General features: G+C 46.0%; 1 protein-coding gene across 1 annotated transcript in view; it reads right to left on the reverse strand.

Moving 5' to 3' along the window:
• ETFA (electron transfer flavoprotein subunit alpha) overlaps positions 1 to 13,208 on the reverse strand; it is a 31,742-nt gene extending 18,534 nt beyond the window's left edge. The window contains 7 exon segments of the mRNA XM_030457035.1: positions 1,154 to 1,160; positions 1,202 to 1,310; positions 2,473 to 2,572; positions 4,094 to 4,176; positions 4,277 to 4,358; positions 5,554 to 5,703; positions 13,151 to 13,208. Coding sequence (XP_030312895.1) covers positions 1,154 to 1,160; positions 1,202 to 1,310; positions 2,473 to 2,572; positions 4,094 to 4,176; positions 4,277 to 4,358; positions 5,554 to 5,703; positions 13,151 to 13,189 — 570 coding nt within the window. The 5' untranslated portion in view covers positions 13,190 to 13,208.
• Between the last annotated feature and the right edge of the window lie 5,187 nt (positions 13,209 to 18,395).

Raw genomic sequence — 18,395 nt, forward strand, 5'->3', positions numbered from 1 at the left:
AGAAATTTTCTAATCTCCAACCTAAACCTCCCCTGGCACAACTTGAGACCCTTTGTGCCCTCTTGTCTTGCTGAGAGTTGCCTGGGAAAAGAGCCCAACCCCCCCCTGGCTCCAACCTCCTTTCAGGGAGTTGGAGAGAGTGATGAGGTCTCCCCTGAGCCTCCTCTTCTCCAGCCTCAGCACCCCCAGCTCCCTCAGCCCTTGCTCACAGGACTTGTGCTGGATCCCTTCACAGCCTCCTTGCTCTTCTCTGGACCTGCTCCAGCACCTCAATCTCCTTCCTGAGCTGAGGGGCCCAGAACTGGACACAGGACTCAAGCTGTGGCCTCACCAGGGCTGAGCACAGGGGCAGAATCCCTTCCCTGGCCCTGCTGGCCACGCTGTTCCTGATGCTGCTTCCCATCACCCATAGACATTAGGAACAGGGGATGGCTCAGGTATTCAGCCACACAAAACAACTTGGGGGACACACACACACTCAGTGAGTTATTAGCACTTGCCCAGCACAGGCATCAAAAGGCCCAGAGCAAAATCCATCAGGGGTGATAAAACACTGCAAAAACAGGTTACCCAGAGTGGGGATTCAAAGAGCCTGACTGGGCACAGCCCTGGGCAACCTGCTTGAGCAGGGCAGTTGGACCAGATGATCTCAAGAGGTCCCTTCACACCTCAACTGCCCTGCAATTCTGTGACTGACTGGGTTTCTCTATTATCAAAGCTACGTTGGCTTCACTAAAATAATAATTTAAACTGATCTAGTTAACACTGATATAAGACAATGATTTAATATTCTCAAACTAATTTAAACTGCTATGATGTCAGCTAGACACAGTATTGCCCTACCTCAGCTGAAACAAAACCCATTAAACTAGGGCTGTGGAGAGTCAGCCACTTTTATTTTCACCCAGTCTTGCTCTGAAAACCAATCTGGCTTTTCAAACAGCTGCTACTTTTAGTAAGGAAGAATTTCAAGATTGTAGTGGCAGAGGTTTAAGCAGCAAGTGGAACTGGACAGACAGTGGCCACTTCTGCTCTAAGACAAAGCAGCAAGTGAGCAGATAATCCATATTTTCTCTTACCATGAAGCCAAGACTAGGAAAATCAGTTTGCTTTGATAAGTACTTCTGTGTAACATCACCACACAGTGAGCTACAGTAACCCTATTACATGAATGCCAAAGTAACTGAAAAAATACTCACACTTTTCCAAACTGGCACTACCACCACTTGCTGGTGCAGCCTCAAAGGAAGTTCCTCGTACAGTAAATATTTTAACTGCTTCTTCGCACTGCACAGTGCAAATAATATTTCCTGGTTAAAAAAAAAATGAAGAAAGAAAGAAAGAAAATGCATGTTTTTATTGAAGGCAGTGTATCAGGCATTCCATGCTTTTTTAAAAAAATAAAGCTAATAATAGAAACACACTAGCAATTCTACTACTGTAGGCACCATCCAGAAAGTTACTTCCCAAAACTGCTGTTTTAGATGACCAAAACTTGAAACTTAGCCACTTAGACTACAAACATTTTAATTCACTCTTTAGCTTCGTGTTTCTGAAGCAGAACAACAAACTGCCTTTTTTAACTGGTGCAGAGCATTCAAAATAACCCTCAAGAATGAGCTCTTTAGTTTCAAAAGGGGAAAAAAAAACCTGTGAAACTGTAATTGTTAAACATAAACAGTGTCTATGATTCAAAGTCGATCTTCTGTCCTGTTGCATGACTTCATCAGAACAGAAGACTAAGAGGTCTGCTTCAAGTACCTCTGGGATTATATTTCTTCCCAATAATATGCAATCTAAAGTATTTAATTCACCCAGGCAGCTGCAGGGAACAATAAAAGAGAAAAAAAAATGCCAGCTATTCATTTAAAAAGTCAACTTGAAACTGAATTACTGGGAAGCAACCTGGAAGTGCAACACAAGAACCAAGTTCTCAGCATGTAACTCGAAATGCAACACTGTGTTCCTGCATGTGGTGGGTACAATCTGGTACAGTAAAATGAAGCTAACAACCTCATGTAGAAACTAAAACAGGAGAGACAAACATTGGAGAAACAAGACTGAAAAAAAAAAGCAAATTAATCCAATTAAATATTATAATTAGCTCAATGTCTTCATAACTATGACAAATAACCCTGTGTTATCTTAAACCAGAACACTGCTGGTCATATTAAATAAAGCTGGACAATTAACTGAACATCTTATTGGATCAGAAGTACATTAACAAAGAAATGAAGAATGCATAAAGGAGACTACCAGATTTCTATCAGCTGAGCTGACAGACCTGGTTTCTGACAGTGCCAAAGCTGTTGTGATACCTCCCTTCTCACACACAGAGCATCATGAACATCCCCAGGCTTCATTTTCATGAAACTCAGAAATTTTCATGCAACTCAGACTGTAAAAGCAAAATGCTGTAACAAGAGGTTTATGCAGGGCACTTCCCATCACATCTCTGTTGGGATTACTCACCTGCATAGATAGTTCTCACAAAAGTGTCTGGTGACTTAATCTCAATAATGTCAGAAACAGGGGCAACATCAAGCTTGCCAGCCACTCGGGGAATAAGGTTCTAGAAGGTAAAGATTTGCAAGATAAATGTGAAGGTAAATGCCCATGGGCAGTAAAAGAATGCCTGCTGTCCTGATTTTAACTTCATTTCTATGAAGTTAAACTTCCTGCCTGTTAGTAAAAAGGTACATAACAACTAAGATTATTTTTTAAGTGCTACTAATGTAGCTTTAGCAGGCAAATAAAATGCCATTATTTAACAATGTTACAAGTTTTATAAGACTTACAGTAACCTTTAATTCAATATCTTAAATTAGAAAGCTTGTTTTGTAGTTTAAAACTGAATATAGAGGTAATTTAGTCAGAAATTTGACAGTTATTGATTGCTGAGGTCCCAGCACTTCCATTTGAAATAAAGGAAGAAAAAAAAAGGTATTTTTGGATGATATTTTCTGGAGATTATATTTACTGGAGATTATAGGAAACGAGCCCCTACACTCTCCCCAGATGTTAAAAAAACATTATTTTAAAAAATAATATTAAAATATATATCCTCCCACTGTGAAACTGACTCTAGAAAGTTACCTAGCACCTTTAAATATGAGAAGGATAAAAAGGGCAAAACAAATTGTGACAGCAGGTGATTTGCTTGTTTTTTCCTCTGTTTAACCCCATATCTGTTACAACACAAAGGGCCCAGTTCTCACAGTTTAATGTTTACTCACATTAAACACTCAAATATGGAAGCATAAGCTTTACAGCAAAAGCTATTAATTTTACTAAAACATAGCAGATCAAAATAAAAAGAAAAAACAAAGAGAAAGCCCAAGACTTAAAGATACATAAATGTTTTCCTTAGCAAAATTACAAGGATATGGACTGACACTGATTGGAAGTGAGAGCAGTCAGATGGAGGGCTGATGCCATTATTCATCCCACAACAGCAGGAATTTGGATCCATCCTTTTTCTCTACTTCAGCTGCACTAAAATGTTGACCAGACTGTTAGTACTGAGGCTCTCAGCATAGTTAAAAACATGCTCCTTAAAAGACAAGTTCTGAAAAAAATCTCTTTTTATTTTAAAATATCTTGGCTATGATTCAGATCTGGGTTATTTATATATATTTACAGATATATTTATATTTATATATTTTTTCAATTTACATGACTTAAACCATAGATGCAATTCCCCCCTGCCAAAAAAAAAAAAAAATTGCTTCCAGTAGATCTGGACACTCTCAACAATTTTCATCACAATTTACTGCACTTTTCCTGACCATTTTCCTAACACTGTCAGATCACTGAACCTATTCTGTGTTACTGTGCATTTTGTCTGGTGTACACAGAACTAGCTGGTTACCATTAATTAATTCTTCTTTCTATACTGTTCCTTTACCCAAGTCATTCCACAGTAAAACTCAGATATGAACCAATGTTTCTAACTAATGGCTTCTTAACCCAAATACCCAAACACTTTTTAAACCTCCAGCTGTTCATGGTTGACCTCTCTCAGGCATTTGATTCACAGCCTTACACAAAAGTGTCTGTTTTTCTCCAAGAAACTTTCCTTGCACCTACTTACCTTCCCAAAGGCAGATGCTCCAGCACAAATGTGGGTGTAATTGAATTTTTTATGAGTTTCCAAAATCAAGGGAGTCAGCTCCTCTGAGGATAAAAACACATTGCATAAAATTTACAACCATCTCATTTCCATCTGCAAGTATAAATACTCTTTCTTTTGACAAGAGATGAAAACAGCTCTCACCTGCTAGAAATCCCTTGTACACATCATGCTGAGCCACTAGAACCTTTGCAACACCTTGCACTTTGCTGACTTCTTGTGCTACCTGGGATTACAAATTAATTATTATTAGGTTGCATTACGAAACACACAGAGTCCAACTAAACCTGAAGCCCCGAGGTGGCAGACACCATAAAAACAGTTAGCAGGAGACAGTCCCTGCTGCTGAGAGCTTACAGCCTATGGATCAGGAACACAAACATCCAGGTGCTTCAAAATCAGAGGCACAGCTGAAGGACCAAAATGCAGCTCTTCTGACTCCCTGTGTAATGCCTTAAGGGACCATGAAACTGGATTTTGTGAATCAAAGAAACTACAAAGCAGAGCAAACATGGGAAATTTGCTCCTGTATGCAGGGTGACACAGTCATCTCCTGATTTATTACAGCAGCAGATAACACTCAGGATTATTGCTCAGTATTTCCAAAATGATCACCAAGAATCCAGTTCTACTTTCTTTTAAATTAGCCCCGATCCACAGCATGAGCATCTAAAGCAAGCAAATGTACAGCAGTTCTGATCTTTATCTAAATTTTAGGAGCAATCCTTTGTTTGCAGCTGACTCTGCCTATTGCTGCAATGTATTATTTTCAGTGCAGTGTTTATGCATTTTTTTTTTCTTTAAATTTGCAGAAGTTAAGTTTCAATGATAAAAGGATTGTTACAGATCAGAGAGAAGAGGACTGACAGCAGTGTCTGGAGACCACATGCACCATCCCACAGCTAGTGCAGTTTTACTGAGTTTGCTGAGTATCAGTTTACTCTCCAAAAATTAACAAGAGGAAATAAATAAGATTTCCATAACAGCTGCTACAGAATATCTGGTTTGATTAACTGGCTCTTTTCTCCTGTCAATACAGATTTTTAGAAAGAACCTTAAAAAAAGCTCTGTTTTCTGTAAAGTCCTTTTTCCCAGCATGACACACACTGCCAGACAGACACCATATACTTAATAGAAAAAAAATGCCCAGGGAAACAGTTTTTTAGAAGTTAATTTAGTCCTACAAAACTTTGCTTACCTAAGCCAATCACAACTGATGTTGATGTTGTCCCTTGTGAAATGAAATCTATACCTGCATCTTTACTTCAGAAGAGAAGCTGCTCAAGTGGAGGGCACTTTGGCAGATTGGCAACTCCTAGCAAGGTTGCTCTCACTACAGATTATTTTTCAGGCTGACCCAGATGCCACCAAGCACAGTTTGACTGCACTCATTATTTCACTCTCAGGAAAACAGGATTTACCTTGTCACAGCTGGTACCAGCTACCAAACAAGAAACTTCACCTCCAAGCTTTTTTGCTGCAGTGATGGTATTTAGTGTGATGGGTGTAAGAGTCTCATTGTTGTGTTCTGCTATCACCAGTGTACTCTGAAACCTCTGGATCAGCAATGCCTTGAAAGAGAGAGAGAGAGAGGAGTTTCATATTCAGCATTAAATAATAATGTAAAGAAAAAAAATGTTTCTAAGAGCATCCTATGCTTTAGAGAAACTTCTCCATTATACAAACTGTAAAACACTCTTGCCAAACAAAATGAGGCAAATCTAGGCAATTTATAATTAGCATACAGAATGCATATGGTGTCAAAAAAAAAAAAAAGGTATAAACTTGCTTGACTTTAGCCTCTGTAATATGCTCTGTTTAGACTAAAGCCTCTTTATGAAAATACTGAACAATTTTAAGAAGTTTTAATACATTACATTCAAACTCAGTTGATCAACTTAACCAAGTACCTTGAACAGTGAAGATTAGCCCAGCAAGACTGAGGCACAAGGAAATCAAAGCTACCAAATAAATATTTACTTGATTTTTTTGTTTGTTTGCTGTTAGTTTTGCTTTTTGTTTTGTGTTTTCACTACACGTTTTACCCAAAATTTAGCTACAGAACTCATTTTTAATTAGCCATATATAAATCCAAATTATGTGCAGAAGGATGATAAATTAGGCATAGAGGAGTCACTGCCTGCAAACACACTGCAGAACCATTAAACAGCATCAGCTTTATTTTTTTCTGTTTTCCTTTGAAACATTTGACATATTCTACCACAACAATTTAATGAAACTTTAGCAATAATTTCAACAAATTCACCATACACACAGACTTGAACTTCTAAAGAACAAAAAAACACAAAAAAACCCACAACCCCACAAAAGGAGGAAAGAAAAAAAAAAACAACTTGCAATGAAAACAAACTGAAATATTCTAAGCTCTGAGACTTTCCTTTGTAATTTTCAGGTGAATCTGGAGAAAGCTTTATTCCTCCAAGCCTCAGACCAGATTCTGAAGTTTTCCAGTTTCCAAAGGGAGCTGCTGACTCCACAGCTTTCTTTAGTAAGAACCTGACTTGGCTCAAAGCAGCAGACATTTAAAACATGCACTGACTATACTATGACCTTTCCCCTACATAAGTACTGCACCCTCAGAGGAGATTGACATCATTCTGTCAAACAATTTTAGAATATATTTAAAAGTTGTGGTTTTTTTAGCCAAATAAAAGCAATGGATGTTGCTTAAGCAGACTAGATATTACAGCATTAACTAGGAATTACTTCTGAACTAGCAATCCCATGTTTGATATGGGTGCTGCATAGGAGGTCACCTTATGTCTACATGAAAGACAATTCTGAACACAAATACCAAAACTGAAATAAATTAAGTCACATGCTAGATCTTGGGTAAAAATCCTGGATAAACAAATTTTGTACAGGAGTTTGAATTTTAATGTACTAAGACATGCATTTTTTTCTTGTAATAAACAAAACCAGAACAAGCAAAAAAGAAAACTTTTTTTTTTGTTGTTGTGATAAGGATTCTGCAGTAAATCCAGAGGGTAATTCACCCAGCCACATAAAATCCTGGAAACTAAGAACCTAGGACAGGTAGTTATTTCAGTGAAGTCACTCATCCAGCTGCCTGTGTGGAAGAACAGGCCACTGTGTCAGGAATTTCTCCACCTGCACTTGGGCAAGATGTCTAGTTTCAACCCTGGATGAAATAGAAAGGTTGAATATAAACCTAACACAGAACAACCACACTAGGGAAAACAATGTCCCAAGAGGAAATAGCCCTCAGCATCTGTGCGAGAGAAGGTTCCTGGTGAAAACTAAGCTCTGGGAAAACCTGGCTATCCAAAAAAGTCAGCTACATTTGAACATCATACAAACTTGAGCAATTCAGTGGTTTCTCAAGCATGGCAGTAGGTTATTAACACATCTGCCAGCAGAACTGGAAGTTTATCTCACCTAGTTTTAGGTACAAGCTGAAGTGAGGAGCCTAGGTTTCCTCTACAGCAGAAACATCAACATTACCTCTCTGGTGGAAACTCCAGACAGTGATTCAGTTTATACTAAAATAAACATTTACAAAGGAAACCCCTCTGGAGTTCCCAACTCCTCCTCTCCCACTCCAGCAGTTACTGCAGAGCAAACCTGGCCTCTGACTTCCAGATGTTCAGAAGGCTGCAAGATTAAACTAGATGTGCAGTATACATCTATTAAGCCAAAGTACCAAAGAATTTGCTGAATTTATCCCCAAGTTTCCCTAAAGCATCCTTTTGCTCCCCACCTCAGAAACTAAGTCGTGCTTTCCAAGCAAAATGTGAAACATTTCAGCATCCCATCCAAATTCCTAGACTTCAGACAAAACAACTGAGACTTCTCACTGCTCCCCAGCCAACTGTTGGGAAACTGGACATGCCCAGGTAAACCTATGCAGGAGGGCAGCATCCCCCAAAGCACCTAATTCAATTTGTACAGGTGATCTGCTCCTCACAGCAACACCAACACCAGCTGAAAGCCTGCTGGTCTTGGAAAATCCCAGAGAAAAGCATTTGCTTGCTGCTTGGTGAGGCTGGGGAGCAGCCAGGCAGCAGTCACTGCCTCCACCGCCAGCTGCCTGCTCCAAGGACACTTCTTGTCATGCAGGAGTTATGAAATCTGCTCTGGAAACAACACCTATGGCAGGCACAGGATCAAATGATGGGACGACCAAAAAGTCTTTCCAGAATGCAAGAGCTCCAGCAGGTGTATTCTGCATTGCCCCGTGCCCCAAATATTCATGAATGCAAAACAGGCTGCCAGAAACTTCACCCAGAAAGCTGAACTCTGCCTTCCAGCCTCTTCAGAGTAACCACCAGAAGTGTGGGGAACTACACCCAGACAGACAGCCACAAGACAAAAGCACCCAACAACTGGACTGACAAGGGAATCCCTAAAGCTGATTTTCTTGGCTGTAAAAGCAAAATGGCCAGAAAAAAAAAAAAAATTTTAAACTGCTTAACAGGAACTAAGGATCTCACAGACAAACCAGCACTGGGCAAACTTCCCAAGGCCTTAAGGAACTAGGAATTGGGTTATTATTAGAGACAATGGCTACATGCCTATACAGCAATGCCCATTTCTATTAATAGGGAGAGTCGTAGCTGCAAAGCTTAAAAAAAAACAAACAAAAAACCCAACAAAATATTTTGGGAAGCTCAGTGAGAGAAAGGAGCTTGAGCAGTAGCCTCTATATTCCACCTAGAAACTCTGTACAGATCTGGCTACAGAAGTGGTCTAACCCACAGCTATTAAACTCCAAAAAAAAAAAAAAAAAAAAAAAAAAACAAAAAAAAAAAACACACAACCCACAAAAAAACCACCACCAAGAAAAAAAAGAAAAAACAACTCAAGGCACCTGAATTAAAAAGGAGCTGTAACTGCAACCAAGAACAGCAAGAGAAAAACAAATTGATTAAAAAGATGTTTACTTAGGAATCACAGTAAAGACTTAAAATTAGAATGGAATTGAAGCAGTAATAAAAGATGTGATAGAGGAGACTATTCCAGATATAGCCCATGCAAATCATTCATAAATCAATCCAACAAGGCTGTTTAGAGACACAGACACTACTGACAGTGAGCAGAAATAGATACATTTTAAGAGTTAGTAATCTGAGGTTAACACTGACAGCTGAAGCATACAAAGTATTCCTTAAGACTACAAATGTAGTCTAGTACCTCCCAAGTACAGAGTGCTTCCTGCTATTAAACAAAACATTGATCTGAATCATCTCAGATTAAAAAACACTGAAAAGAAACCCATGAGTACATGAGACATATATGACTCAAATAAAATCCATCATTTTCACCATCACCAGGAAACTGAAAGCTCTGAACAAATCAAGAGGAACTCAAAGACTCAACAGCTGAGTCAAAACAACTGAAAGCATTACAAGCACCCACTCAACAGCATTGAAAATTAAGTGACATTTTGCTTTACTCAAATGCTATTCTATAGTAAAATACTACATTATATGGAGAAACAAACCACTACACAAACTGAGAGACAAAACACCAAAGAAAGTTAAGATCCCTTTCACCCTCAGGATCTCCAACAGCTTCATAAGAACATGGCTATTTAAGCCAACCCTAAAGCAACTCTCCACCCCAAAGAAACATTGCAGAAGCAAAGGTGACTTATCTGTCCCCTTAAAACAACATCAGAGCTCTGAAACAGTAAACAAAGCTAACAGAGAGCCCCAATATCCTTCCCTTTTTGACTGGGTTTTGTTTTGAGGGCACTTTGAGGTAGAAACAATGGAGACCTAGGAATTAATTTAAGACTTGAAACATTTAAGATAAACAGTGCTTGCTGTTAGTGAATATACTAAGGATAAAGTGTAACTTCAACACAGCTGGATACAAAATTAAAGGTGTTGGCATGATATCCACCTCAAGTCAACTCAGCCCCAAACTGCTGTAAAAGGTCCTCTAAAAATAAAAAAAACCTCAGCACTGTGACTAGGCAAAAAGGTAGAATCTTATTTAATAAACATAAGGGACAGAGAATGCTATAGGGAACACACTATCTGTTGTTTCATAAAGGTAGCAATGTGTGACTTCTAAAGGCATTAGCAGGGCTGAAATGGAGTTTGCTTCACTTCCCTTGTGACCACACACAGAAGGTGCACATAGCTTTATAGGGCTTTTTAATAAATTTGTGTGTTTGGGTGCATATGGCTGAAAACCAAGGAGCTGACCTCACACTTCCAGGACATGAAGCTGAACTGCACAGTGAGCACATCATTATTCACACAGCAGTGCCATGTGTCCTTAGGAGCTCCAGAGAGCATCAAGACCTTTGCTCTGCAAAGCCAACAGCCCATAATTAAAACATCTATCATTTTAGAGAAGCTAAACCCTGCATGTCCTGGTCTATCCTCACTCTTTTTTTAAGCCATTCTTAGTGCCTGAAACCAACTCCATAATTCCAATTTTAGAATTCTCCATTACTGTAACACCTGGAAATGCCTTGGAGAGCTCAAGAAGAAATGTGTGAGATATAAAGCTCTTACAGAAGCTCCTTACACACTGCTCCAGTGGATGGGGTGTCTCCTATACCTACTACAAGACCCAACAGACATTCAGGGACATTTCATGATTCATCCCCCTCGGTCTAACCTTGAGGTCACCTCGTCGTTAAATCTGGTAACACAGACACCATGGCACATGAGGCAGCAAAGGGCCTCCAGAAGCCCCAGCTAAGCCATAGGAAGGTCAGTACATCAAAACAACTGGTGTTTCACAACAGCGCTGCTGCAGCACTGGCCATGGTTGAAGCAATCACGATTCTGCACAGCTGAGTTCAATCAGGAGCAACAAGTGCTTGTTCCCTGGGGGCACAGGGCTTGGGGGGGAGAGGCACAGGGCTAGGGGGGGGAACAGGGCTAGGGCGGGGGGGGAGAGGCACAGGGCTTAGGGGGGGGGAGAGGCCACAGGGCTAGGGGGGGGAGAGGCACAGGGCTAGGGGGGGGGAGAGGCACAGGGCGAGGGGGGGGGAGAGGCACAGGGCTAGGGGGGGGGAGAGGCACAGGGCTAGGGGGGGGGGAGAGGCACAGGGCTCTAGGGGGGGGGAGAGGCACAGGGCTAGGGGGCAGGCTAGGGGGGAACAGGGCTAGGGGGGGGACAGGGCTAGGGGGGGGAACAGGGCTAGGGGGGAACAGGGCTAGGGGGGAACAGGGCTAGGGAGGGGGGGGGAACAGGGCTGGGGGGGGAACAGGGCTAGGGGGGGGAACAGGGCTAGGGAACAGGGCTAGGGGAACAGGGCTAGGGGGGGGAACAGGGCTAGGGACAGGGCTAGGGGAACAGGGCTAGGGGGGGGGGGAACAGGGCTAGGGGGGGGAACAGGGCTAGGGGGGGACAGGGCTAGGGGGACAGGGCTAGGGGAACAGGGCTAGGGGGGGGAACAGGTAGGGGGGAACAGGGCTAGGGGGGGGAACAGGGCTAGGGGGGAACAGGCTAGGGGGGGGGAACAGGCTAGGGGGAACAGGGCTAGGGGGGGGGCACGGGGCTGGGGGGCACAGGGCTGGGGGGGGAACAGGGCTGGGGGGGGGAACAGGGCTAGGGGGGAGAGGCACAGGGCTAGGGGGGAGAGGCACAGGGCTAGGGGGGAGAGGCCACAGGGCTAGGGGGGGAAGGCACAGGGCTAGGGGGAGAGGCACAGGCTAGGGGGGGAGAGGCACAGGGCTAGGGGGGGAGAGCACAGGGCTAGGGGGAGAGGCACAGGGCTAGGGGGGGGAGAGGCACAGGGCTAGGGGGGAGAGGCACAGGGCTAGGGGGAGAGGCACAGGCTAGGGGGGGGAGAGGCACAGGGCTAGGGGGGGAGAGGCACAGGGCTAGGGGGGGAGAGGCACAGGGCTAGGGGGGGGAGAGGCACAGGGCTAGGGGGGGGGAGAGGCACAGGGCTGGGGGGGGGAGAGGCACAGGGCTGGGGGGAGAGGCACAGGGCTAGGGGGGGGGAGAGGCACAGGGCGGGGGAGAGGCACAGGGCTGGGGGGGGAGAGGCACAGGGCTGGGGGGAGAGGCACAGGGCTGGGGGGGGAGCGGCACGGGCTGGGGGGGAGAGGCACAGGGCTGGGGGGAGAGGCACAGGCTAGGGGGGAGAGGCACAGGCTAGGGGGGAGAGGCACAGGGCTAGGAGAACAGAGCTGGGGGGAACAGAGCTAAGAGGGGGAACAGAGCTAGGGGGGGGAACAGGGCTAGGGGGAAACAGGGCTAGGGGGGGGAACAGGGCTAGGGGGGGAACAGGGCTAGGGGGGGAACAGGGCTAGGGGGGGGGAACAGGGCTAGGGGGGGGGAACAGGGCTAGGGGGGGGAACAGGGCTAGGGGGGGGAACAGGGCTAGGGGGGGGAACAGGACTTAGGGGGGGGGGAACAGGGCTTGGGGGGAGGCACAGGGCTTAGGAGGGGGCCACAAGGCGGAGGGGGGGGAGGGTGCAACAGGTTGCCAGGGTTAAAGCAATCACGGTCCTGCCACAGCTGAGTTCAAGTTAACTGGCGAAACACCTCATCAAGCTCTAAAAGCTTCAGGACGCCTTCCTTCGGCCACAAATGTCTTCCTAACGTTGTCAACGTTTTCAGGAACAAACTTCGAGAGCTTTTGCTACTACTTTTGCCCCTCAGCGAGTCCTTTCCGCGGGTGGATGGGGGCGAGCCCCTCCCTGGCCTCGCCAGCCCTTCCCTGAGGGCAGCAGAGCCCTCAGCTCCCACCCCCGCACAGGGCGGCCCGAACCCCCGCTACCTCGCTCTCCACAGCCGCGGTGAGGAGAGCACCAGAGTCCTGCGGAGCAGCTCGTCCCGCTCTCACCGCTTCCGGGCGGGCCTACCGACTGCGGAGCCCCGCCCCGCGTCCCCTCTGCCCGGCGAGGCCCGTGTTGGTCGGGCCGGGGCGAAAGGCGGAGGCGGCGGAGGCGTCCGGTCCCTGCCCGCCCTCCTTCCCCTCAGCCCCGGAGCCGCCTGACGGACCCGGAGCCGCGCGCGCTTCCCGCCCTTGCCGCCCCCCGCGCGCTCCCGCTCGCTCACCGCCCGCCGCACGCGCCGCGCCGCCACCGCCCGCAGCATGGCTCCTGCGCCACACCCCCGCGCGCCGCTCTCGCGACACCCGCGGCCACCACCCCGCCTCCTCATTGGCCGAGAAGCGGACCAATCAGCAGCGCTGGAGCCGGCCCGCCCGCAGACGGGACTGGGACCGGGACCGGGACCGAACCAGGACCGGGACCGGGATAAACGGGGAAAACCCGTGGAAGCTCTTCCCATGGGGTGCCCAGGCCTCGGGACAGAGCGCGGTGTGAGCGGTCCCGAGAGCGGGCGGGGGTCAGGGCCGCTCCCCCCGGTCCCGCGGGGCGGTTCGGTTGCTCCGAGCTAACTCGTACGGCTTGGTTCTGGTTATCACTTGGATTTCTCAGAACCAAGGCACGACGCCTTCCCCCTTCCCACAGCACCGGGGTGCCCCGGGGCAGGGCTGGGGCTCTGTTTTTTCCAGAGCTCCGGAGTTGTTTGCGGGGAGCGAGGAGAGAGAGTGGGAAATGGAGGCAGGAAAACGGGGGACAGGAGCGTGTGGTGGGGCCCCCCAAAACCCCGGTGTTACAGAGACACCGGTGGTGGCTGCCAAGCTGGAAGAAGGGATCCGTGAGCCTGGAAAACGCCTGGGTTGGGGATGTTCCCGTCTGACCTCCCATCCCAGACATCGTCAGGGAACGAGCCAGGAGGGTGGGTTCTTCCCAAGAAACCAAAGCGGTTCAGAAGGAAAAAACCTAAAAACTCCCGAATAATGAGGACCATTGGACCGTTCTTCCAAGCCGAAGCACCTGCAGCATGCCAGTGATTTCTCTCTGCGTTTCTGAGGCACCCAAGAGAAAAGCAAAAACATTCATGGTAAAGGCTCAGGGGCTTTGCCACAACCTTGGCACAACATCACCTCTGAAGTTTATTCTGCCACACGGTTTTCACGTGGGGCACCAGAAAGTGCTGCAGCTTCACAGCAAAATTAACCAGGGCCAGCACCACAGTCATCTGAGGGGAACATTTACTTGGTCTCAGACTCCTCTGCACTATAAGGAAAGCAGCTCCACTGCATGCAGCAGCCCCAGAGAGCTCCCTGAACCCCCAAAACCCTCAGGGGGGCTGCAGAGGGAAGAGCTGAAGGAGGTGGCAAAGCTCTGCCAGGGCCTGCACCTGATTAAAGAGATGGAAGTCCCTCCAGGACTGCTCCAACATCTACCCCCCAAAAATGCAGAGAGCAGGATGAGTGTCTGGGGGTCCTCTGCATCTCCTGGACTGAGCAAATAACTAAAAAAAAAAAAAAAACAAACCAATCTTCATGAAGATGAGGGGAAAGGTGATTTTCCTGAAGTCACAGGACCCTGAGGTGGCTTTGAGAAGAGGATAAATAATTTCAGCAGCTCTTTACTGCCAGTTTGAGAGATGGTTGCAGTGCAGCATAACACCTTAGAGACACAAAGTGTAGGAACCCCTGTCTGCTCCCTGGGTAGTCCAACAAAAGGAATAAACAAAAGCAAAATTGGGATGCAAAGTAAGAGCATCCCGTGGGTGCATAACTTGGCCACTGTGCCATTTTAGCTGAGGTGTTTTACCCATTAAAACCATGGCATGCAGTTTCATGATCCTATTTTAAAGTCCCAAGCTGAGCTTCCAGCGTGCACCCCTGAAAATCCCAAAGGACAGAAACAAACCAGCCCAGCCCATTTGAGTTTGGTTTTTAATACCTGAGACCAAAACAAAAGGTAACTATCAAAACTGACCTAATTGCATCCTCACTGAGGGGCTTGGCTATGTGTCAGGCTTAGTAGCAGGCACCACATTTCCATATTTTCAGGAGCAGAGTGACAGCAGCAGCCTGTAGGTCAGCTTTGGAGGTGTAGTGTCACCAACCTGGAGACATCACAGGCTTTTTGTTTCATTTTGCTGTTCGTAATTTTGATTCCAAACCTCTGCACCACTTCAGCTGCACATAATCCTTCTTGAAACTGGCCTGGTGTGGATTATGCCCTGAAGCACAAAGGAAGTCTTTATCACTTATGGCCAGTGTTTTAGGAGCTTATAACTGTAATCAGGTGGTGATTATGGCAGCGTGATCCATAGGAGCTGAACGGTGGCAAAAAAGCTTTTTTTTTTTTTCTGTTTGACCTTCCCACCTAGGCCTTGACACCAATAAAGATGGTGAAGCATGGGACAAAGAGGTGCCACTGAAGGAGGAGCCACCAGCCCCTGCAGACAGGGGGTAGCTCTTCATCTTTTGAAAGAAAAATTTGTAGTAAATCAGCAGAAATGGATCCTTGCATGGTGCATTGTTATCCAGGATTATTTCATTAGGATCTGCTGACCCAATTTCTGCATTGGAAAGGAAATGACATTTTTTCACTCTGCTGGGAGGGGGCCAAAGGGAAGAAAAAGAAACCAATAACACACATGGCTCAAACTTCTAACAATATGGCTGTAAACAAGAGCAGGTACCTGTCAGTATCACTGCAAAAGCCAGTGAAACACCAGCCATCAGAAATATGGATTCACATCTCCACTAGGAGCAGATTTGGGTTCCCTTAGAATGCATAATTCCTGATTGAAACATATGGAATCCAGCTAATACAGCCTCATGACTAAGGGATTTAGTGGCAGGCAGCTATTTTTTTATGACTGCTATGACAGTCCCCTCTGTCAGGGGTCATCCTCAGCTTACCCCTCCTGCAATCACTCTGGGCAGAGCTGACTCAGATAAATTAAAATAGCTTCATTTGGGAAGCTTCCCCAACACATAAAAGGATTCCCCTCCTAATCTGTCAAAATCCAATAACATTAAAGCAGCTGCAGCCTGCTTCCAGCCCTGGCAGGAAGGCTCCCAGAGACAACAGGCAGGACCAAAGGGCTTCAGCCACCCCAAGACATTGCCTGGACCCCTGCACACTCCCCCCTTTCCCACAGACACAGGACCTGCTGACACCTCTCCCCAAGGTGCTGCCCTCTGCTCCTCAGCCTTCCTGGCACATGGAAAGGTAACAAAATGCTCCCCAAAGTGTGGTTGGTGCCCTGCCCAGACCCCCTTACAACTCTCACCTGTGTGTCCCAGGTCGGCAGAGCCTGTCCTGAGGTCTTGCAGCAGCCCTCTGAGAGAGGACAACACCAGAAGCTCTGTTTCCAAAGTGGAGAACAGAAGAAAGAGCTCCCCTAAAGCTACCCCATAGCAGGGACAACTCTCCTCCTGATCCTGAGCCTACAGAACTATCACAGGCACATGCCAGCCCTTTCTGACACACTCCTCTCTCTTGTTAATCATTTCCATGTGCCAGTCAAGTAACCAGGGAGTCAGGGACTGACATCACATTTGCTGTGTATTCCTAGAGATGGAGAGCACCAGAGGAGATGAAGAAGCCCCTTCTGCCAAGGTGAGAAGGGACCCCCACAACCTCCTGGAAGCCAGGTTCCCTTGGAAGGGAGGTGGTGCTGCCTAGGAGCACTGGTGGTTTGTGCAGAGGAGGAGGGAAGTGACTGCTGGGCAGAGCTCTGCTCACCTCCTGGTGCAGAGCCCAGCCCCGGGGGTTGGGTGACCTGCCCTGTCACTAATGGGAGATGTGTGTAAAAGTCTCTGCTGGGTTAGAACAGCATCATTTTTTAAATAGGTAGCTGCTTTTCCTGCATGTGACTATGGGAGAGGAATCCAAATGCCAGTGTGTTCCTGCTCCTGCCAGCACGAGCTGCTTGGCAGAGACAGGGACAGACAGAGCTTGAAATCCTCCCAAGGGAGTGGCCTTTTCCAGGCCTGAGCACTCCAGGAAGAGGGGCTTTTTCCTTTTTTTCCTTCACTACCAGCTCAGAGAATTACACTAAAGCTTCAATATGCCTCCCTTTTCTGTGCTTGGGACCTATACTTATTGCCAAGCCTGCTGAGAGAGGAGCAGCTCGTGCCACCCGGTGACAGTGGCAAACCCACCTCCCACTTGCCCTAACACCAATTCTAAGATGCTGTAACTTACCCCTTGCCTATAATCTCATAGATAATGGCATAACAAGATCCAGTGGCTGGGGGCTGAGCCTAAAATGTACACTTCATTTGCCATCTCAGTGAAAGTAGTTAAGGAGCAGGATGGCTTCAGGGCGAGCAGGGCAGCCTCTTCCACACTGGCAGGCTACATCAAGACCAGATGCATCTCTGCATGACTGAGGTCAACCATAAATTAACAGGCTCACTGCGTGGGGAAAAAATAATAATAGTGGGTCCAATTCCATGGTCTGGTCTGAAGGGGGCCAGATGAGGTGTGCCAATGAGTCCTTCTGTGCCCATGAACTTTCTGCTCATCTGGAGGGGAAAAAATGGCCAGGGCTCCCTTTGCCATTTTACCATGGCTGCCTCTTAATCAATAGCAGGGCTGGCAGTAGCTCTTGTGCAATTCCACTTTCCCCAGAGCTGGGCCCTCTTACCCTGCAATGCTCCCAACCCCTGCTGGTCTCAGAAGAATTGAGCCCAAAGCTCCACATAGCAATTCAAATGCATCACCAGACACTGGGCCACCGGGTTAACCACTGTTTAATTTCGTCACATTTGTTTGTGAGTTATGTACGTGCCTTTCTTTTGTCAACATCTCCTTTTAAAAAGGATATTGATTTTGTTTTCAAAGGCTCTCAAAAATAAAATGAATTACTACATTCTAAGGAAGAGTCATTTTCTCAACAGCTGTAAATAATTTATTGTTCGCAACCCACCCAGATCAAAAGATACTTCATCAACTGATGTGGCAAAATCTGGTGCAAGCTGCATTTCTATTATCTCAGATCCAATTAACCATTTGGAGCAGACTAAAACATAACTAGATCAATCCAGAATCAGATTAATATCCAATCCATAATCACATTAATCACAATCTGTCCATAATTAGCCATCAGATAATCCCATTGGACAGGAGGTGACATGCAGTATCTCATTATCTCATTAATTACCTATTTTCAGTATCAGACATTGTCCCCAAACACCAGAAATATTTTTTAGAGGAAAAATGGACAGGGAATTCTGCTTTTGCTCCATCCTCCCTCTTGAAGCCCCTAATGGTTCAGTTTTGGAGTTTTACAACATTTCTTTGTCTCTAGACGTCTGTTAGAACCAAGTGTTGGGTGTTCTTTTATTTGAGACGTGTCATATTTTAAAACAAAATCTTATTATCTTAGGAAGATGGATAAATAAAACATTGGTTTCATGTGAACAAGTTTATGAAAGAAAAGAAAACCCTTCATCAAAGGTTTTAATGGTAACATGATAACA

Source organism: Calypte anna, chromosome 10, assembly GCF_003957555.1.
Source record: "Calypte anna isolate BGI_N300 chromosome 10, bCalAnn1_v1.p, whole genome shotgun sequence".
Taxonomy (NCBI): Eukaryota; Metazoa; Chordata; class Aves; order Apodiformes; family Trochilidae; genus Calypte; species Calypte anna.